This window comes from Girardinichthys multiradiatus, chromosome 17 (genome assembly GCF_021462225.1).
Source record: "Girardinichthys multiradiatus isolate DD_20200921_A chromosome 17, DD_fGirMul_XY1, whole genome shotgun sequence".
In the NCBI taxonomy this organism is placed as follows: domain Eukaryota; kingdom Metazoa; phylum Chordata; class Actinopteri; order Cyprinodontiformes; family Goodeidae; genus Girardinichthys; species Girardinichthys multiradiatus.
In genome coordinates, this window is record NC_061809.1 from 6382435 (window position 1) to 6405414 (window position 22980).

Genomic DNA, 22980 nt, shown 5'->3' on the forward strand with positions numbered 1-22980 from the left:
CAAAGTTTTCCCAATTGTTCGGACTGACTGACCTTCATTTCTTAAAGTAATGGAGGCCACTCGTTTTTCATTACTTAGCTGCTTTCTTGTTGCCATAATACAAATTCTAACAGTCTATTCAGTAGGACAATCAGCTGTGTACTGTATCCACCTTCTGCACAACTCAACTGATGGTCCCAACCCCATTTATAAGGCTTGAAATCCCACTTATTAAACCTAACAGGGCACACCTGTGAAGTGAAAACCATTTCAGGTGAATACTTCTTGAAGCACATCAACAGAATGCTAAGAGTGTCCAGAGCAGTAATCAAAGCAAAAGGTGTCTACTTTGAAGAACCTAGAATATAAGTTGTTTCACAGTTTTGTATTCAGTATTTAATTCCACATGTGTTAATTCATAGTTTTGATGCCTTCAGTGTGAAAACTCTTTGAATGAGAAGGTAATTTTTGGTCTGTACTATATATATATATATATATATATATAGACACACACACACACACACACACACACACACACACACACACACACACACACACAGGGGTTGGACAATGAAACTGAAACACCTGTCATTTTAGTGTGGGAGGTGTCATGGCTAAATTGGACCAGCCTGGTAGCCAGTCTTCATTGATTGCACATTGCACCAGTAAGAGCAGTGTAAAGGTTCAATTAGCAGGGTAAGAGCACAGTTTTGCTCAAAATATTGAAATCCACACAACATTATGGGTGACATAACAGAGTTCAAAAGAGGACAAATTGTTGGTGCACGTCTTGCTGGCGCATCTGTGACCAAGACAGCGAGTCTTTGTGATGTATCAAGAGCCACGTTATCCAGGGTAATGTCAGCATACCACCAAGAAGGACAAACCACATCCAACAGGATTAACTGTGGACGCAAGAGGAAGCTGTCTGAAAGGGATGTTTGGGTGCTAACCTGGATTGTATCCAAAAAACATAAAACCACGGCTGCCCAAATCATGACAGAATTAAATGTGCACCTCAACTCTCCTGTTTCCACCAGAACTGTCCGTCGGGAGCTCCACAGGGTCAACATACACGGCCGGGCTGCTATAGCCAAACCTTTGGTCACTCATGCCAATGCCAAATGTTTGTTTCAATGGTGCAAGGAGCGTAAATCTTGGGCTGTGGACAATGTGAAACATGTATTGTTCTCTGATGAGTACACCTTTACTATTTTCCCCACATCCGGGAGAGTCACGGTGTGGAGAAGCCCCAAAGAAGCGTACCACCCAGACTGTTGCATGCCCAGAGTGAAGCATGGGGGTATATCAGTGATGGTTTGGGCTGCCATATCATGGCATTCCCTTGGCCCAATACTTGTGCTAGATGCACGCGTCACTGCCAAGGACTACCGAACCATTCTTGAGGACCATGTGCATCCAATGGTTCAAACATTGTATCCTGAAGGCGGTGAAGTTGAACATCTCCCATGGCCTGCACAGTCACCACATCTAAATATTATTGAGCCACTTTGGCGTGTTTTGGAGGAGCGAGTCAGGAAACGTTTTCCTCCATCGGTATCACGTAGAGACCTGGCCACTATCCTGCAAGAAGAATGGCTTAAAATCCCTCTGACCACTGTGCAGGACTTGTATATGTCATCCCCAAGACGAATTGACGCTGTATTGGCCGCAAAAGGAGGCCCTACACCATACTAATAAATTATTGTGGTGTAAAACCAGGTGTTTCAGTTTCATTGTCCAACTCCTGTATATACTGATCATACTCACTGATTGTTAATTATTGTATTGTTTTGACCCATTAAAGAGCCTCATTGGTTAAATCCGTGTCTCCCAGTGCTTTTGTTATGGCTAAAAGAGTAACACTTTCTTACAATTGTTTAAAACTTGAGATTGTTGGCTCCAAACAAATAAGACATTATTAGTGAAAAAAGCTTGGTCATCCTGTTTAACTTCAAATAAAATGGTGGGTTTAAAGGTGATAGTTCATTTTATTTGACTCACTTGTAGTCCTGTTTCCCATGTGTGAATAGGTCCTGGCTTTCTATTTCTGCATTGGTGATGTCCAGAGACATGTCCAACCCTCCACTACTTGTCAGAGCCCCCTGCAGGCTGGTGCTGTACTGCTGCAGGCGGCGCCATAGCTCATTGTACAGTCTCAGTAGTTTCGGATACTCTCCCTCAAAAGCCTGCTTCAAAAAACAGGAAGCTGGAGAGGTAAAAACAAAACAGGAGATCAACTAAAAAAAGTCATTTAAAAAAGTTAACCAGCACAGTACTCAATTATGTGTTAGATCTACAAAACGTAACTCTTTACAGTTCTCTTTTAATTAAGCAATATAATGTGTTATGTTCTTGCTTTGGGCTCAGTCTGTTGAGTTTTCAGTTTACAGATGTAGAGCCCAAGGAGCTTAAGAATAGCTGTGCAGACTGGTCTGACTGAATAAATTCAACATTTTATTTTCTGTGGTGGAGCAGCTGACACCTTGTTAGAAAGTTGAAGTCAAGCAGAGATCTCCACAAATATAACACAGTAATGACACAAATAATTTTGCAGAGGTATTAGGTGACAAAATATATAAAAATCAGACAGTTGAGAACTATGACTAAATAAAACTGCCCGAAGTCCACAGCTAATTGTTCAATGTCTGGCAACCATAATGTCTTCTTCCATGAAACCCTTTGAACTTTAAGTGTTGGAATTGTTACACCTTTAAACTTAAGACACTGTCTGCTGTTCCTCTCTGTTGGTAAAGTTTAAAAGTGACGTAGAGAGGTATATAGCTGGGGTGACTTGTTATGAATTTACAAATTAATTTAAGTGAAATGAACAGGTAAATAATTCTAATTAATAAATGAGTGCCAATAGGTATGCCATGCACAGGAGTAGAAGCATATTCCATAAAATAACCTGTTTTACATCTAGTATATTCCCCCTAATTTTATCTAATCATAACACCTTTCTGACAGGTATATGGCAACTATAAGTCTCTTTGGTACATTGGAATTAAACCTAGCACACTGTTGGTTATCAGCATTCCGTTGCTGATTTTGACAATACAAAAAAACTTTAAAAACAAAATGTCCCTATATGGGTCCCACGATGAATGCATTACAGTTCCTTCCTCATTTCTATCTTAGAATATTTTTAGATTCGCACAGCCTCATATAATCAACAGGTTCTTTAACAAAGCGACATTGAAGCCAAGCATGATAGAAAGCAGCCAAAACCAACCGCCTCTCCTGTTCTCACTTTGGTATTCTCTGTAATCTGACAACTTGGTGCTGAAACGCCTCCATGTGATCTGGGAGAGAGTGAGTGTGAATGTGAGAGAGAAAGAAACAAATGCTATTGTTGGAATAATTTAGTCCGAGTCTTGGCCTTACAAAGATTAACCCTTGTGTGGTGTTCATATTGTTTTTACTCAGCCAATGTTTCTGGGTCTGGTGGACCCATTGCATTTTGTGATTTTTAATGCCTCACAATCAAACACTTAATTAAAATCCTGATATGAGTGGAAACAAATTTACAATTAATTTACATTAATTGTATCATTTTTCCTTCAGTAAATAATGAAAATGAGTCCCACAGACCCAAACACCACACAAGGGTTATAACACACATCCACTATCTATGCTTTAGGATTCTTTTAAAATTATTATTATCATTCTACTTTACTTGTGGGTGTGGGAGTGCATTCAATTTGTGGCTTTGTTTTTCAAATATCAGTAAAAAGACTATAATGATATAGAAAAACAATGGCAGGATAATTATGGACGTAAAATAAAGCAGCTTCAACAATTCCTATTGAACTCCACATGTTTAAAGAAGCAGATGCAAATAGGTAAACAATAATTTTACAAACGTGGTAAATCCACAATCCTGGTAAAAACATTGTGCTATGGATATATATGGATGTATGTATCAGCTATGGATACATCTATTCAGTTTGACACAAGACACATTGTTGGCCCAAATGTAACTGTCACACAGACTGCCTCAACACAATGTTTTCATGTTTAGTTGAATATGTTTTAAAATTGCCTCTAAATTAGGCGAGTTTGCGTCAATTTAATGTTTAAACCTGTGACTTCTCAAAATCTTTGTTCTTAGTTTGAAAGTCATTTATTTTTTATTATGCATTATGTACATATAATTTGTCTATTTCTGCTTTGTTCACACAGAACTGCAAGAGCTATTTTTTATCTGCTGCTATACAAAGTCCTCTAGATTAAAAATTGATCTGCAACCATCTCCAATGAGGCTAATTCAACCATGAATACTTTAAGTAGGCCTTTTTGGAGGTGGAAATGATGCAAAATCTGGTCGCCACTATTAAACTTCATTGAGGAGTTCACATATTGCAATATTGAATTATCACTCATAGCAATGTCCCTATTATTGGTAACCAACCAACCATCATATTAAAATTGACTACCATTCTGGCGTGTGGTGTATATGTAGCAACTGTATGGCTTTAAATTTGTGATGTTGGTCAAATCCCAGATATCTACTAGGGTTCCTGATCAAAACATTTTTTAATGATCAGCAAAATAATCAGTTTCAACTCCTGGTACCTGTTGTTGGTGTGCCATCTTATTTCAAATCAGCCACAACCAGAATGCTTTCAACTTTCAAAATCATGGCCTATCTTTCGGTTCACGGTTCGACAAACTATGATTTATGTGCAATGTAAACGGCCTAAAGTGTCTCCTAACAATTTGTTTTTCACTACTTTCAAGAGGCTTCCTGCCTCTCTCTGTCATGTCACCTGCTCTGTTCCTGTGCTGAGACATCTGTTTGGGGATATCTGACTGTAGGAGAAAGAGCTGTGCAGAGAGCAACTGAAACACTTTGTTTAGAGCCAAATGCTAAGTTTCTGAAGCAGCAGAACAGGTTTTTTTCTGTAGGTTTTGTCTGCACTGTATTGACTGGAACCGCAATTAAAGAGTAGAATCACTTGCAAGTTATTTCAAAACAGAGAGTAAAAAGAGTTAGCCTGGCACCACAGCAGACTGTTCAGCATTAAAAACTGTCAATATGAGTATTCCAGACACTCAAAATGTGAGTGTATGGAAGACCGTAGCTGAATGTGTCTAGTCGGATATGTCTTTAGAGCCATGCCCATATTTAAAGACATATGTCCCCTTAGAGAGAGACACTGAGTTTTCCTGGAGGAGCAATGAAAATGAAGATGTTTATTTGTGCTTACTTACTAATTAATTAGGTTGGTTAAATAAACTGCACTCAAGTTTCACAGTGTTAAGTCAGTTGTTTGCTAAGTCAACGTTTTGTTGAGATACTATTGAGTCCAGTTATTTTAGGTTGACCTTTTCGGGGTCAACTAATTGATTTTTGTATTTTACATACAAGTTTCTGGATTAAAAATACATTCTAAAAAGTTGTGACAAGTGTTATCTCTATTTCTGACAGCATGGTCTAAGTCTGTGCCAGGAGTGCGATCCTCCAGTCCCCAGAAGAGTTGGGGAGTGGACCAATTAAAGAGGACAAATAGCAAATGGAAAATGCAAGTCTGGTCCAGTTTGACTTCACTCAAATATCTTACATCAGAATCAGGCAGACGAGAAAAATGAAGACATCGTCAGACAGGTAAGGAGGATCAAATGGATACAACTGTTGCTTCAGCCTCATTCAATGAAGATAACTGTGCATTTGTATTTGTACTCATCGTCTTCCACTTTATCCGGAACCGGGTCGCGGGGGCAGCAGACTCATCAGAGACACCCAGACGTCCCTCTCCCCAGACACCTCCTCCAGCTCCTCCAAGGGGAGCCCAAGGCGTTCCCAGGCCAGCCGAGAGATATAGTCCCTCCAGCGTGTCCTGGGCCATCCCCTGGCCCTCCTCCTGGTGGGACGTGCCTGGAACACCTCCCGAGGAAGATGTCCAGGAGGCATCTGGTATAGATGCCTGAGCCACCTCACCTGGCTCCTCTCGATGTGGAGGAGCAGCGGCTCTACTCCGAGCCCCTCCTGGATGGCCGAGCTCCTCACCCTATCTCTAAGGGAGTGCCCGGCCACCCTACGGAGGAAGCTCATTTCAGCCGCTTGTATCCGGGATCTCGTTCTTTTTGTCATGGCCATAGGTGAGGGTAGGAACGTAGACCGATCGGTAAATCGAGAGCTTCGCTTTTCGGCTCAGCTCTCTCTTCACCACAACGGACCGGCACAGCGCCCCCCATTACAGTGGCAGCCGCACCGATCCGTCTGTCGATCTCCCGCTCCATTCTTCCCTCACTCGTGAACAAGACCCCAAAATACTAGAACTCCTCCACTTGAGGCAGGAACTCCCTTCCAACCTGGAGAGGACAAGCCGTCCTTTTCCGGTCAAGAACCATGGCCTCGGACTTATAGGAGCTGATCCTCATCCCAGCCGCTTCACAATCGGCTGCGAACCGCCCCAGGGCATGCTATAGGTCTTGGCTAGAGGGGGCCAGCAGGACCACATCATCTGCAAAAAGAAGAGATGAAATCCACTGAACCCCTCCTTGAACTGCCAACTTGACGTGGTGGAGGGGTTTGAGTGATCGAATGATCCTAGAGGCTATATTGCCTTGGGCTTAAATGACCCTGGTAGGGTCTCCCAAGGCAAACAGGCTCTAGGTGACGGGTCAGACAAAGAGTGGTCCAAGACACCCTCATGAGGACCAAAACATCGAGGTATGTGACGTCGCCTGGTACGGGGGAGCCGGGGTCTGACCCTGGAGCCAGGCCTGGGGTCGGGACTCGTTGGAGAGCACCTGGTAGCTGGGTTGCTCCTTGCGGGACCCGGCTGGGCCAAGCCCGAACGAGACACGAGGCCATCCCCTAGTGGGCCCACCACCTGCAGGGGGAACCGTGAGGGACCGGAGCAAAGAGGATTGGGCGGCAGACGAAGGTGGAGACCTCGACGGCCTGATCCCTGGATGCTTAGGCTGGCTTTAGGGACGTGGAATGTCACCTCGCTGGGGGGGAAGGTGCCTGAGCTTGTGCGGGAGGTCGACAGATATCAACTAGAAATAGTCAGGCTCACCTCCACGCACAGCGTGGGCTCTGGAACCCATCTCCTCGAGAGGGGCTGGACTCTCTTCTACTATGGAGTGAATCACGGGGAGAAGCAGCGGGCTGGGGTGTGTTTGCTTGTTGCCCCCCAGCTCAGCCATCTCGTGTTGGGGTTTACCCTGGTGGATGAGAGGGTCGCATCCCTGCGCCTTCGGGTTGGGGACAGGTCTCTGACTGTTGTTTTGGTCTACGGGCCGAGTGGTAGTGCGGGGTACCCGGCCTTCTTGGCGTCCCTGTCGGGGGTGCTGCATAGTGCCCTTCCCGGGGACTCCATCATTCTGCTGGAGGACTTCAACGCCCACGTGGGAAATGACAGTGACACCTGGAGAGGTGTTATCGGGAGGAATGGTCTTCCCGATCTGAATCAGAGTGGTGTTTCGTTACTGGACTTCTGTGCTAATCACGGATTGTCCATAATGAACACCATGTTCAAGCATAAGGGTGTCCATCACTGCACTTGGCACCAGGACACCCTAGGCAGGAGGTCGATGATCGACTTTGTTGTCGTGTTCCGGGTGCCTGTTTGACTCCGGCAGGGCTGCCCTTTGTCACCAGTACTGTTCATAACTTTTATGGACAGGATTTCTAGGCGCAGCCAAGGGCAGGAGGGGGTCTGGTTTGGGGACTGTGCATTTGTGTTACTATGATTACATAATATATCTAATACAGTTAAGATAAAATTACACTATTTTGAATGCAGATTATAAACAGATACCAAAGAGACACAGCTTACAGATCAGTTAGCATTGATGCTATTTTTGCTGTCTAGTTTAATTTGTGTTAAAGTTTAATTCTACAGGTGGACATCCAGCAAGTTCTAAATCAGTGTAGGAAGTTTTTTAATTAAAATTAAAGCACCAGAAGAAGCCCAGCATACAAAACAAAGAAACAAACCAGTCATACCTTCAGTTGCTCGGTGAAACTCCTCACTTAGTGTACAGGTTACATCTGTCCAGAAGGTGTAGAGGATATCTGGCTGACCATCCTGCCATCAGATATAAAGAAGTGAAATCCTGAAGTCTGCATGGCAAGATTCTGGTGGCAAGCTTTTCTTAGATATTTAGGAGGTTGCTTAAAGTTGTCTGGATTACTTTTTTATAGTGTCGCATTTGGATGCTTTCAAATTAATAAGTAGATGTTTCCACTATGTTGTCATTCAAATGTGATCTGGAACTAAAACCAATTCATCATCAAGGATTTTATGGAAAAAATCATTTGACTAGTGCAAATCTTAATGTTCAGAGCAAGTCTTCAGGTACTTCAGCTCCTCAGCAGGAAGCTGAAAACATGCCTGCCTAAGCAGAAAACCTGAATAAGACATAGACTACTCCAGTACTTTGTTTAACAACAAAGCATTAACTTTTTAAGCTGTTGTGCAGCTGAAGGAAAATCACAGAATGAAAATAAAGAATCAGGAATGGTTTGGGAGGCCCTTCAAACCAATCACAATAGCTCCATATAACAGCCAGGTTTTATTTATGTGATGAATTGCTTAGAATATTGTAAAATGTAACACCATTACAGTTTAGAAACTCTTAAAAGCACTTTTGAGGTCTTGCTGTATCAAGGCACCTCAATGGGAAGTCTGTGGGAAGGAAAAAGTGTGGCAGAAAACGCTGCACAACGAGAAGAGGTGACCGGACCCTGAGGAAGATTGTGGAGAAGGGCCGATTCCATACCTTGGGGGACCTGCGGAAGCAGTGGACTGAGTCTGGAGTAGAAACATCCAGAGCCACCGTGCACAGGCGTGTGCAGGAAATGGGCTACAGGTGCCGCATTCCCCAGGTCAAGCCACTTTTGAACCAGAAACAGCAGCTGAAGCGCCTGACCTGGGCTACAGAGAAGCAGCAATGGACTGTTGCTCAGTGGTCCAAAGTACTTTTTTCGAATGAAAGCAAATTCTGCATGTCATTCGGAAATCAAGATGCCAGAGTCTGGAGGAAGACTGGGGAGAAGGAAATGCCAAAATGCCAGAAGTCCAGTGTCAAGTACCCACAGTCAGTGATGGTCTGGGGTGCCGTGTCAGCTGCTGGTGTTGGTCCACTGTGTTTTATCAAGGGCAGGGTCAATGCAGCTAGCTATCAGGAGATTTTGGAGCACTTCATGCTTCCATCTGCTGAAAAGCTTTATGGAGATGAAGATTTCATTTCTCAGCACGACCTGGCACCTGCTCACAGTGCCAAAACCACTGGTAAATGGTTTACTGACCATGGTATCACTGTGCTCAATTGGCCTGCCAACTCTCCTGACCTGAACCCCATAGAGAATCTGTGGGATATTGTGAAGAAAACGTTGAGAGACTCAAGACCCAACACTCTGGATGAGCTAAAGGCCGCTATCGAAGCATCCTGGGCCTCCATAAGACCTCAGCAGTGCCACAGGCTGATTGCCTCCATGCCACGCCGCATTGAAGCAGTCATTTCTGCAAAAGGATTCCCGACCAAGTATTGAGTGCATAACTGTACATGATTATTTGAAGGTTGACGTTTTTTGTATTAAACACACTTTTCTTTTATTGGTCGGATTAAATATGCTAATTTTGTGAGATAGGAATTTTGGGTTTTCATGAGCTGTATGCCTAAATCATCCGTATTAAGACAATAAAAGACCTGAAATATTTCAGTTAGTGTGCAATGAATCTAAAATATATGAATGTTAAATTTTCATCATGACATTATGGAAAATAATGAACTTTATCACAATATGCTAATATTTTGAGAAGGACCTGTATGTCTGAAAACTAAGCCCTGGTGGTCGGTATGGGGTGGTGTTGGGGGCTTTCCTGCTGTCGCTATTTCAAAATGAACAAAGATCAGCCTGCAATACAGATTTTATTACATACAACCAGTAAAAGCCCCATAATGGGCTGCAGTTCATTTGCTACATTCTGCATCTGATACATGACTTTGGAATTTCAGTACACAAATTAGAAAGTCTCATGTTGCAAAATTTCTACAAGCTGCTGTGTGCCAACATGCTCACGTCTCAGTGGGAAAAAAACACATGGGCTCATGTAATGGACAGGAAAGATGATGGTGCAGCTGTATGGCTGTGGAGCCTTGCATTTAGACATGTCATTAGGTCTCAAATCACACCTCCATCTATGGGTAATTAGTGAGAGCTTTGTCTCCATGGTAACAGTCTCCCACTCTGATTCCTTCTACTAGGTTTTGTGATAAGGGAAAAGCGAAACACTGATGAAGACCACAGACAGACTGCTATGGTTATTACTGAAACTATTCCTACTCTAACTGAACAAGCTGGCAGCCTGAGGGTTCAGCCAGTTTTTTCACACCCCCATTTTCTTAACAACAGTTCTTCCTTACTAAATTGACAGTCCATGTTCAGTATAATAAAATATCAGGGCCCGTATTCAGAAAGATTCTCAGAGTCCTCCCAGAGAGCACTTAACTTAGCCTAAAGGTTTCTGCCAAGGCGTTTCAGCTTCAGAGTGATTCAGGTAGCTGCAGGTGTGCACTGTCTTCAAAGAGCTGTGATCGGTTGACAAATAAAACAAAAAACATGTGCTCCAATGGAGAGAAATTAACCAATCATAGAATTTAGACTGGATTCAGAAATGCGTAAATCATGATTATGAAACTTAGCAAAACTGAACTGTCACACAGCATCAAAATGTTTGAACATATCTTATTTACATGCTCATCATTGTTTTGATTTGCTTACTATGTTTATTCACCATGTTGGTCATTTTCCTACTTCATCTTTGCGATATTAATGTGGACACTCAACTGCCAGGATTTTACCGTGATTACCTTCTTTTATAAAGAGGTCTGATTTGGTAAAATGACCAAAACAAAATCGAGAAAACTGAACTGGACAGAAGAGCAGAGCCTGCTAATAATCAGGTTTGTGCTTCAGCAGCAGATGATCTCACTGACAGCAATGGTGTGCTGGAATGATCCAGATTTAAGAAAACGAATGTTGCAAGGAGTTTTATCATAGGAGATGTCATGACTTTTGTTTATGATTGTCTCCAAATCAGACCTTAGATAATCCTACATAGAATGGTACTTGTCTTCCGCTTATCCGGGACCGAGTCGCGGGGGCAGCAGACTCATCAGAGACACCCAGACGTCCCTCTCCCCAGACACCTCCTCCAGCTCCTCCGGGGGGAGCCCAAGGTGTTCCCAGGCCAGCCGAGATAGCCCCTCCAGCGTGTCCTGGGCCGTCCACTGGGCCTCCTCCCGGTGGGATGTGCCTGGAACACCTCCTGAAAAAGGCGTCCAGGAGGCATCCGGTATAGATGCCCAAGCCACCTCAACTGGCTCCTCTCGATGTGGAGGAGCAGCGGCTGTACTCCGAGACCCTCCCGGAAGGCCGATCTCCTCACCTTATATCTATGGGAGTGCCCGGCCACCCTACGGAAGAAGCTCATTTCAGCCGCTTGTATCTGGGATCTCGTTCTTTCGGTCATGACCCAAAGTTCATGGCCATAGGTGAGGGTAGGAACGTAGACCGACCGGTAAATCGAGAGCTTCGCTTTTTGGCTCAGCTCTCTCTTCACCACGACGGACCGGCACAGCGCCCCCCATTACAGTGGCAGCCGCACCGATCCGTCTGTCGATCTCCCGCTCCATTCTTCCCTCACTCGTGAACAAGACCCCGAGATACATAAACTCCTCCACTTGAGGCAGGAACTCCCCTCCAACCTGAAGAGGACAAGCCACCCTTTTCCGGTCGAGAACCATGGCCTCGGACTTGGAGGAGCTGATCTTCATCCCAGCCGCTTCACACTCGGCTGGGAACCGCCCCAGTGCATGCTGTAGGTCTTGGCTAGAGGGGGCTAGCAGAACCACGTCATCTGCAAAAAGAAGAGACGAAATCCTCTGGTCCCCAAACCAGACCCCCTCCGGCCCTTGGCTGCGCCTAGAAATCCTGTCCATAAAAGTTATGAACAGGACCGGTGACAAAGGGCAGCCCTGCCAGAGTCTAACATGCACCGGGAACAGGTCCGACTTAGTTCCGGCAATGCGGACCAAACTCCTGCTCCACTTGTACAGAGACCAGATGGCCCTTAATAAAGGGCCCCCGATTCCATACTCCTGGAGCACCCCCCGCAGGGTATCACGAGGGACACAGTCGAATGCTTTCTCCAGGTCCACAAAACACATGTGGTTGGGCAAACTCCCATGAACCCTCAAGTACCCTGTAGAGGGTATAGAGCTGGTCCAGTGTTCCATGGCTGGGACGAAAACCACACTGCTCCTCCTGAAACCGAAGTTCGACTATCGGCCGGACTCTCTTCTCCAATACCCTGGGCGTAGGCCTTACCAGGGCGGCCGAGAAGTGTGACCCCCCTGTAGTTGGAACACACCCTCCGGTCACCCTTCTTATGAAGGGGGACCACCACCCCAGTCTGCTAGTCCAGAGGCACTGTCCCTGACTCCCACGCAATGTTGAAGAGGTGTGTCAACCATGACAGCCCCACAACATCCAGAGATTTGAGGTACTCAGGGCGGATCTCATTCACCCCCAAAGCCCTGCCACCGCGGAGCTTTTTAACCACCTCAGTGACTTCAGCCTGGGTGATGAAAGAGTCCAACCCTGAGTCCCTAGCCTCTGTTTCCACCAGGGAATGCGTGATGGCAGGATGGAGGAGATCCTCGAAGTACTCCTTCCACTGCCCGATAATGCCCTCATTTGAGGTCATCAGCCTCCCACCCCCACTGTAAACAGTGTCGGCAAAGCACTGCTTCCCCCTCCTGAGGCGCCGGACGGTTTGCCAGAATCGCTTCGAGGCCAACCGGTAGTCCTTCTCCATGGCCTCACCAAACTCCTCCCAGCCCTGAGTTTTTGCCTCCGCCACAGCCCGGGCTGCGGCACACTTGGCCGCCTCAGGAGTCCCACAAGCCAACCACAGCCGATAGGATTCCTTCTTCAGCTTAACAGCATCCCTTACTGCCTGTGTCCACCACCGGGTTCTGGGATTGCTGCCACAACAGACACCACAGATGGCCGCAGCTACGGGCAGCAGCATCGACAATAAATGCGGAGAACATGGTCCACTTGGACTCTATGTCTGAGTATATAGAGTACATAGAATCCTCTATTATCATTTATTTGTATTATTTTTATTTTTGACAATCCAAATCTGTTGACATGAAGAGAGATTGTTGACAACAGAGATTTTTGCCTGTCACTAAGTACCTGCATTTCAAACGTGCTATATCTAGACGCAAAAACAGCACCACAATCCATTTCAGGTTGATAAATCGCATAGCAGGCAGTAAGGAATTTCATTTGCATATCCGCCTCCCATAAATTTGCACATTTGGGTCATTATCATATGTTTTGGATATTCACACTAAAAACCTATTGAAGATCAACCCCTAAGAGCCTCTTAACAGTTTTTCACCTTAGGAGCTCTCTTAAGGCCTAAGGTAATTTGTGAATAAGAAATATCTTTGAAATCAAGGAATTTTAATATTTTTCTTAAAATGACACCACTACGAGTTATTTTTAGTCTTAGGAATCCCCTTGAAAGGTTCAATATTGTCACGTATGTTGTCCATGTGTGGATAATGGTTCTCACATAGGTTCTGAAAGGTTCTATTTAGATGTTTGTTAATTCTACAGGTCTGCATATGTCAAGTGAAATTCAACCAAATAGTGTGGTTAATAAGAGTAAATTCATGATGTCATCGGGGGGTCTGACCCATATGAGTGGGCTGGTCCGATTCTATACTGTATTTCTGTATATAAATTCCATCTGTTTATCTTGTAAACAGCCTTGAGATGACATTTGGTATTAATCCGTGCTGTATAAATAAAGTGAAGTTAACTTAACTAACACCAATAAAAGTCCCATGCCCAAACATTAACCAGCTATACAGCTTAAAAACATAACAAAAACACTGAAGCCAGCTCACCTTGATGATCACATCAATAAAGCACACATGACTGACAGGGTCTCTTTTCTTCATCAGGACTTTCTGAAGGTGCTGCACCTAAAGGATTTTCAACTCGCATCAGTTCTGACACAAATGATGAGCCAAGCAGATTTCAAATTGTTTTTATGAATTATCTAATAAAGTGGATATGGAGTCAGTTCAGGGCCTGTGTACCTGTCTACAAGCAGCACATATCTGGTCCATCAGTTTCTCCAGGTTGGTCCACAGAGCAGCACGGAAGGCTGCAGTGTTGCCTGGTGTGGGCATCACTGCTCTGCCAGGAGCACCTGGAAGGAGGAAAAACAGTGTTACTGCTTTCTATATAATTTAGATCACAGTGGAAATACCATACACAGCACAAAACATGCCTGAATTGTCGGTTTTACATTTCATATGTCCTCATGTCCTAATAGGCGCAGAGATTTAAAGAGTTGGATTAATGGAAACCATTAAAATAACAGAAATATACATTTTTGAAGAATCATTTAGGCCATAAAGCACCTGTAAACTAGTTTTCTACAGACATAAGAGCAAGAAATTGTTTCTGCATGCTGTGGACTATTTTTGAACATTTAGTTGATTACTTTGTGGCAGCAGGGCATTGTATCTGGGCTTGGGATTGATCCAACTTTTACTTGAAAATAGGATGCTTCAACTCAAACATTGTATAAGGCTAGTTTCTGACAGTATCATAACACTTCAAAGTGTCTTATCTTTCAAGTTATTAAGTTAAATATCAACAAAGAGTTGTCTAGAACAGTGATGGAGTTCACTTGGGGAGAAGAAGTAATTTTCCCCCTGGGTTCAAACTGACTATTCTCTGTGGTCATGGTATAATATTCTATTTTGGATTCAGCCAACATGTGAACTGGGCCAATCCAGAAAATGCCAATGTCTTTCATCTTTCTGAAATTAGGACAATGTGCTTCCCATTGAAGTGTGCTTAAGTCAAACATCTGTATGAGCCAGTTACTGGTTGGTTCTTACCTCTTGGGTTAGTTGGCTGCATCAGACCCTTGATGTCAAGGGCTTTAGTGATTTTATCCTTGATGGTGGTCTGGTATCCCCCTACCACAGAGTTGATAGTCTCTCTTAAACTGCCCAGGTTATAGAAAACCTGCAAAGCTGTTCCAACTTGGGTTGGGTTCTAAGTAAAGAGAGAAAAAAGGAAAACTATTAATAAAGGAAATTAAGGTAAACAGTTAAAAATGCTCATGTCATTTTGAGGTCCTTTCTTGGCTGGTCCATCCCCTAATCTTTTCCCAATCAAACTGGTGTTGGACTGGCTCGGCAACAACTCCGACCCAGTGATGATCTGCCAGGATTTTAATGCCTATACAAAAGCTGTAGGACAAGTTGCTGCAGGACATGATACCACAGTTGTATGACTTTGTTCTATACCGAACCAACTATATTTTGGCCTGAGGTGGTGCTGAATGATGAAAATATGTACAATCCTTTGCTTCTCATTAAGATGTGGATGATTAAAATGATTGTTTTTCAAAATACTGATGATGTTTCCGGTATAAACTACTAAGATGTTCTTGTGGTGACTGAAAGTAACATATGGGTTAGTGCCGCTATTTCCCATTCTTCCTATCATCGATGGACTGACAGTTGGTGTGTTGTTTGGTTTCCTTTTATTGTTAAAGAAAAAAATTAATCAGAAAGAAAAATGGAAAAGATCTAGGCAAAAAGAAAAGAATAGTAAAAGGAACATGAGAATTGCAGCCAGTGCCTGTGACACTGCTTGTTGTCAGAAAACCTACCTCAATGGCTCTTGCAGCGGTGACAGCAGCAGCTAAAAATACACCTTACACTGAGTTAATAAGTGAGAGTGCTGTGAATACGTAGCACAGCAAAGTCAAACAGAAGTGGGAAAAACTGGAGGTGCATGTTAAAAAATGTTTAGACTGAACATTGTGATGCTTATAAATGATATCAACCCGAGAAAGCTCCAACAATTAGAGCTCAGAAATCTAAGTGGAGCATAGCTCAACGGCTGTGGAGTAAATCATAGCTTTTAGAAAGAAAGTCTTCATGTATAATCAGGAGTTAAAAAGAACCAGGCAGTTATATTTTTCTGATATTGATTAAAAACACTAATTATGCTCAAACTTGTTTTTCTATTGACAGGCTGATAAACCCCTCAACACCTAGTTCTCTTCAGTTTTGATCCAACAAGATTTTTTTCAAACACAAAACTGAAAGAATAAGACAAGCAGTAGACCTGCTTACTCAGTATTCACAGGACAAGAACTAACAAGGTGAGGCAGCATTTAGTTCCTGTGCTCCTCAGTGCTGGAACAAACTTCCTGAAAACGTGAGATGTGCAGAAACTGTTGGTTCTTTTATATCAGAACTGAAAACTGTTGTTATTACAGCAGCTTTTGATCAAAGACTGTGACTAATGAACAATTTGCCTGCATGAAGCATGAGACTCATTCAGGCAAAGACTATATTTGGATGGTTTAAATAGAAAAACTATCTAAAGCTGGCTTTAAATTTGCTTTTAATATCAGCTTTTAACATGTTTCTTTTATGCTTTGTTATTTTCTTTTTGTTGTTCCTTTGATGTCCTGTAACATATTTTAGACTGCGTTGCCTATGAATGGCACAAAAAACTTGTCTTCAATATTCTCTGTTTAACAAAACTAGAAAACCATAGTTTGGTGGGTAATATGAGCTTTTTAATGTGTGCTTCAAATGTTTAACAAGCCAGTTGCAATGTTGTAATAGCAAATATCTAATTTCATAAACCTCATGCTCACAAAACTGTTGTTTTTTACGTTTTCCACAGGACGGTGCCTCCACCTGATTGGAACTCTTAAGAGAGTCAAACTGAGTAATCACATACACGAACAGGCTATGAATACAGTCTTGAAGGAATTGCTGTCACATTTTACCTTTAGTTTCAAAATAAAGGTCAGAACAGGTTTTTGAGGTGTCTATTGTGCATCAAAGAGTGCTCCAAAGGAAGATATAACATCCCTGCAATGTTTAATGCAGCCATTGAAGTTTGTGTTATGTTTTGGGGCGTTGTTTCTTTGATCGAAGTTAAATTAGACATTTAAACTGGGAGCTTGTTTGTGTAAAATAAATGCTGATACACTTTTGCACTTGATGCACATGAAACATTTATTTGTATGACTGGTTTGTATAGTGTAGTTCAGAGGTATAGTATATTACATAGTATATTGCAATATTTGTATTGGAGAAAGATGTTTATGCACAATTGCAATTGTATTTCATCATCATTGATTTGTTTGTATGATTACAGTTCTCTATTTCAGTTATCTCTTGATTTTATGGGTCTCATTCTTGCAGTAATCAGGCGTGGGTGTGGCTGGTGAAGCTGAAAAACATGGCTAATTCATGATTTAACAAGGGGACAATTTCATTTTCAGAATCAGGTTGGCTCTGATAGATTTCTGGCTAATAAATTTCAATCATCATTTGAAAAATGTTTAATTCAGCTTATTGTGTGAAAATGAAATTTGTTTGATGAAACATTTAAGTGTGACAAAAGAGCAAAAACAGCAACAACAACAAAAAAATCAGTGAAGGAGTAAATACTTTTTCACTGCACTGTGTCTGACTATAGAGTTCTACAGGGGTTGGACAATGAAACTGAAACACCTGGTTTTAGACCACAATAATTTATTAGTATGGTGTAGGGCCTCCTTTTGCGGCCAATACAGCGTCAATTCGTCTTGGGAATGACATATACAAGTCCTGCACAGTGGTCAGAGGGATTTTAAGCCATTCTTCTTGCAGGATAGTGGCCAGGTCACTACGTTATACTGGTGGAGGAAAACGTTTCCCGACTCGCTCCTCCAAAACACCCCAAAGTGGCTCAATAATATTTAGATCTGGTGACTGTGCAGGCCATGGGAGATGTTCAACTTCACTTTCATGTTCATCAAACCAATCTGTCACCAGTCTTGCTGTGTATATTGGTGCATTGTCATCCTGATACACGGCACCGCCTTCAGGATACAATGTTTGAACCATTGGATGCACATGGTCCTCAAGAACAGTCTGGGTAGTACGCTTCTTTGGGGCTTCTCCACACAGTAACTCTCCTGGATGTGGGGAAAACAGTAAAGGTGGACTCATCAGAGAACAATACATGTTTCACATTGTCCACAGCCCAAGATTTACGCTCCTTACACCATCGAAACCAACGTTTGGCATTGGCATGAGTGACCAAAGGTTTGGCTATAGCAGCCCGGCCGTGTATATTGAACCTGTGGAGCTCCCGACGGACAGTTCTGGTGGAAACAGGAGAGTTGAGGTGCACATTTACAGGTCCTTCTCAAAAAATTAGCATATTGTGATAAAGTTCATTATTTTCCATAATGTCATGATGAAAATTTCACATTCATATATTTTAGATTCATTGCACACTAACTGAAATATTTCAGGTCTTTTATTGTCTTAATACGGATGATTTTGGCATACAGCTCATGAAAACCCAAAATTCCTATCTCACAAAATTAGCATATCATTAAAAGGGTCTCTAAACGAGCTATGAACCTAATCATCTGAATCAACGAGTTAACTCTAAACACCTGCAAAAGATTCCTGAGGCCTTTAAAACTCCCAGCCTGGTTCATCACTCAAAACCCCAATCATGGGTAAGACTGCCGACCTGACTGCTGTCCAGAAGGCCACTATTGACACCTTCAAGCAAGAGGGTAAGACACAGAAAGAAATTTCTGAACGAATAGGCTGTTCCCAGAGTGCTGTATCAAGGCACCTCAGTGGGAAGTCTGTGGGAAGGAAAAAGTGTGGCAGAAAACGCTGCACAACAAGAAGAGGTGACCGGACCCTGAGGAAGATTGTGGAGAAGGGCCGATTCCAGACCTTGGGGGACCTGCGGAAGCAGTGGACTGAGTCTGGAGTAGAAACATCCAGAGCCACCGTGCACAGGCGTGTGCAGGAAATGGGCTACAGGTGCCGCATTCCCCAGACCTGGGCTACAGAGAAGCAGCACTGGACTGTTGCTCAGTGGTCCAAAGTACTTTTTTCGGATGAAAGCAAATTCTGCATGTCATTCGGAAATCAAGGTGCCAGAGTCTGGAGGAAGACTGGGGAAAAGGAAATGCCAAAATGCCAGAAGTCCAGTGTCAAGTACACACAGTCAGTGATGGTCTGGGGTGCCGTGTCAGCTGCTGGTGTTGGTCCACTGTGTTTTATCAAGGGCAGGGTCAATGCAGCTAGCTATCAGGAGATTTTGGACCACTTCATGCTTCCATCTGCTGAAAAGCTTTATGGAAATGAAGATTTCATTTCTCAGCATGACCTGGCACCTGCTCACAGTGCCAAAACCACTGGTAAATGGTTTACTGACCATGGTATCACTGTGCTCAATTGGCCTGCCAACTCTCCTGACCTGAACCCCATAGAGAATCTGTGGGATATTGTGAAGAGAACGTTGAGAGACTCAAGACCCAACACTCTGGATGAGCTAAAGGCCGCTATCGAAGCATCCTGGGCCTCCATAAGACCTCAGCAGTGCCACAGGCTGATTGCCTCCATGCCACGCCGCATTGAAGCAGTCATTTCTGCAAAAGGATTCCCAACCAAGTATTGAGTGCATAACTGTACATGATTATTTGAAGGTTGACGTTTTTTGTATTAAAAACACTTTTCTTTTATTGGTCGGATGAACTATGCTAATTTTGTGAGATAGGAATTTTGGGTTTTCATGAGCTGTATGCCACAATCATCCATATTTAGACAATAAAAGACCTGAAATATTTCAGTTAGTGTGCAATGAATCTAAAATATATGAATATTAAATTTTCATCATTACATTATAGAAAATAATGAACTTTATCACAATATGCTAATTTTTTGAGAAGGACCTGTACTTCTGCCGTGATTTGGGCAGCCGTGGTTTTATATTTTTTGGATACAATCCGGGTTAGCACACGAACATCCCTTTCAGACAGCTTCCTCTTGCGTCCACAGTTAATCCTGTTGGATGTGGTTCGTCCTTCTTGGTGGTATGCTGACATTACCCTGGATATCGTGGCCTTTGATACATCACAAAGACTTGCTGTCTTGGTCACAGATGCGCCAGCAAGACGTGCACCAACAATTTGTCCTCTTTTGAACTCTGGTATATCACCCATAATGTTGTGTGTATTTATATATTTTGAGCAAAACTGTGCTCTTACCCTGCTATTTGAACCTTCACACTCTGCTCTTACTGGTGCAATGTGCAATCAATGAAGACTGGCTACCAGGGTGGTCCAATTTAGCCATGAAACCTCCCACACTAAAATAACAGGTGTTTCAGTTTCATTGTCCAACCCCTGTACATTCTTACTGGTGTTTTTAACACTTCACATGATGTGATTTTGGCTCTTTAGTATTCCATGAAAAGAGAAACAAACCTATTAAGAACCAAAATCTGAATTAGATAATAAACTAATGTGTGATATGCATGTATGATGACTTAAAATAGGCTCGGGGTAATGCAAGTAGTTTGTCAAAACAAATCTGAATGTACAGGGGTTGGACAATGAAACTGAAACACCTGGTTTTAGACCACAATAATTTATTTGTATGGTGTAGGACCTCCTTTTGCGGCCAATACAGCGTCAATTCGTCTTGGGGATGACATATACAAGTCCTGCACAGTGGTCAGAGGGATTTTAAGCCATTCTTCTTGCAGGATAGTGGCCAGGTCACTACGTGATACTGGTGGAGGAAAACGTTTCCTGACTCGCTCCTCCACAACACCCCAAAGTGGCTCAATAATATTTAGATCTGGTGACTGTGCAGGCCATGGGAGATGTTCAACTTCACTTTCATGTTCATCAAACCAATCTTTCACCAGTCTTGCTGTGTGTATTGGTGCATTGTCATCCTGATATATGGCACCGCCTTCAGGATACAATGTTTGAACTATTGGATGCACATGGTCCTCAAGAATGGGTCGGTAGTCCTTGGCAGTGACGTGCCCATCTAGCACAAGTATTGGGCCAAGGGAATGCCATGATATGGCAGCCCAAACCATCACTTATCCACCCCCATGCTTCACTCTGGGCATGCAACAGTCTGGATGGTACGCTTCTTTGGGGCTTCTCCACACCGTAACTCTCCCGGATGTGGGGAAAACAGTAAAGGTGGACTCATCAGAGAACAATACATGTTTCACATTGTCCACACCCCAAGATTTGCAGTCCTTGCACCATTGAAACCGACGTTTGGCATTGGCAAGAGTGACCAAAGGTTTGGCTATAGGAGCCCGGCCATGTATATTGACCCTGTGGAGCTCCCGACGGACAGTTCTGGTGGAAACAGGAGAGTTGAGGTGCACATTTAATTCTGCTGTGATTTGGGCAGCCGTGGTTTTATGTTTTCTGGATACAATCCGGGTTAGCACCCGAACATCCCTTTCAGACAGCTTCCTCTTGCGTCCACAGTTAATCCTGTTGGATGTGGTTCGTCCTTCTTGGTGGTATGCTGACATTACCCTGGATACCGTGGCTCTTGATACATCACAAAGACTTGTTGTCTTGGTCACAGATGCGCCAGCAAGACGTGCACCAACAACTTGTCCTCTTTTGAACTCTGGTATGTCACCCATAATGTTGTGTGCATTTCAATATTTTGAGCTAAACTGTGCTCTTACCCTGCTAATTGAACCGTCACACTCTGCTCTTACTGGTGCAATGTGCAATCAATGAAGACTGGCTACCAGGCTGGTCCAATTTAGCCATGAAAACTCCCACACTAAAATGACAGGTGTTTCAGTTTCATTGTCCAACCCCTGTAGTTAGGATTACACAGACATTAACTTAAATTATGCTTTAAACTTAAATTAAATTAAGTAAATGTAATTGCTTTCTGTGGAAGTTGGTGCTGAAACTTCTTGTTGAGTAACCGTTTGGAGTAAGTAATATCTTCAAAATATTGTCATCAGGACAGTGTTGCTAGGCAACTGTCTCGTGATAGTGCATTATAGTGCAATCGATAAATAGTTGCAACACATAGCTTGTTATTTTTAACTCATTTATTTACAGTTTATATATATATATATATATATATATATATATATATATATATATATATATATGTATACACACATATATTTCAGCATGTCATTAAGTATACCACGAAGTAAAGCCAGTTGCTTCTTCCAGGTCAGGAGTTTATACATTTGGCATTTTAGGGAAATTCTGGTTTGATCCTCAGAGACGGCATCCATCTCACTTTTGATAGAGAAGCTCTTCTTCTTTCTTTCTTTTTTTAAGTATTTGGTCAAATGTATTAGTCCTCCATAATAGTGACAACCCACCAGGAAGCAGAGTCGTAGTTTAACACATTTTACTGCCCACTCATTATGCCTTGAGACAGTTACTTGACTGCAGCCCAAATTAAATGGATTAAAAACCAATGTAATTATTTACAGTGCTTCACCTCTTCTCCCATGATGGAAATTATTTGTCACATACTGTTGTTTCTCATGAAATCTACAATAATCTCATTTGTTTTCTTCACATTCAAGATAAGATGATTGAAGATCTAAAATCTAAATCTAAAAAGGATGAAAGCATGAAAGTCTCATAAAAATGAACAGAACAGACAGAAAAGAAAAATAAAACAATTAAATATGGCTTATAGAACATAAGATCTCTCTCTTTAAAGACTTTCTTAGTTAATGACTTGATTTGTGACAATCACATTGATTTATTTTGTCTCCAGAAACCTGGCTGAAGCAAGAGGATTATTTTACTATAAATTAGTCAACTCCTTCTATTTGAATTTTCACATACCTCGAAAAACTGGGTGAGGAGTAGCAACAATCTTTCAGTCCAATTTATTGATTAGTCCCAGACCAATTAATAGTCCACCAGACACTTATTCTCAACTTTTAGACCAGTTCTCAGACTTCTTATCTGTATTGAGTCTCTGAACGTCTAGAAAATTTGAATTTTTTGGGTGATATTTGGTCAGTCTGTTCAGATTTTTCCATTTTCTATTATGTTTCGTTCTCTATTATGTCACAGT

General features: G+C 42.7%; 1 protein-coding gene across 1 annotated transcript in view; it reads right to left on the minus strand.

Annotated features, from left to right (window-relative positions):
- cog5 (component of oligomeric golgi complex 5) overlaps positions 1-22980 on the minus strand; it is a 151666-nt gene that overhangs the window by 46699 nt on the left and 81987 nt on the right. Inside the window, exons 8-12 of the mRNA XM_047389471.1 lie at positions 14938-15097; positions 14125-14237; positions 13930-14007; positions 7943-8024; positions 1984-2188 (exon numbers count right to left, since the gene is read on the minus strand). Of these exons, the coding sequence (XP_047245427.1) occupies positions 1984-2188; positions 7943-8024; positions 13930-14007; positions 14125-14237; positions 14938-15097 (638 nt within the window). The remainder of the gene's footprint in view (positions 1-1983; positions 2189-7942; positions 8025-13929; positions 14008-14124; positions 14238-14937; positions 15098-22980) is intronic.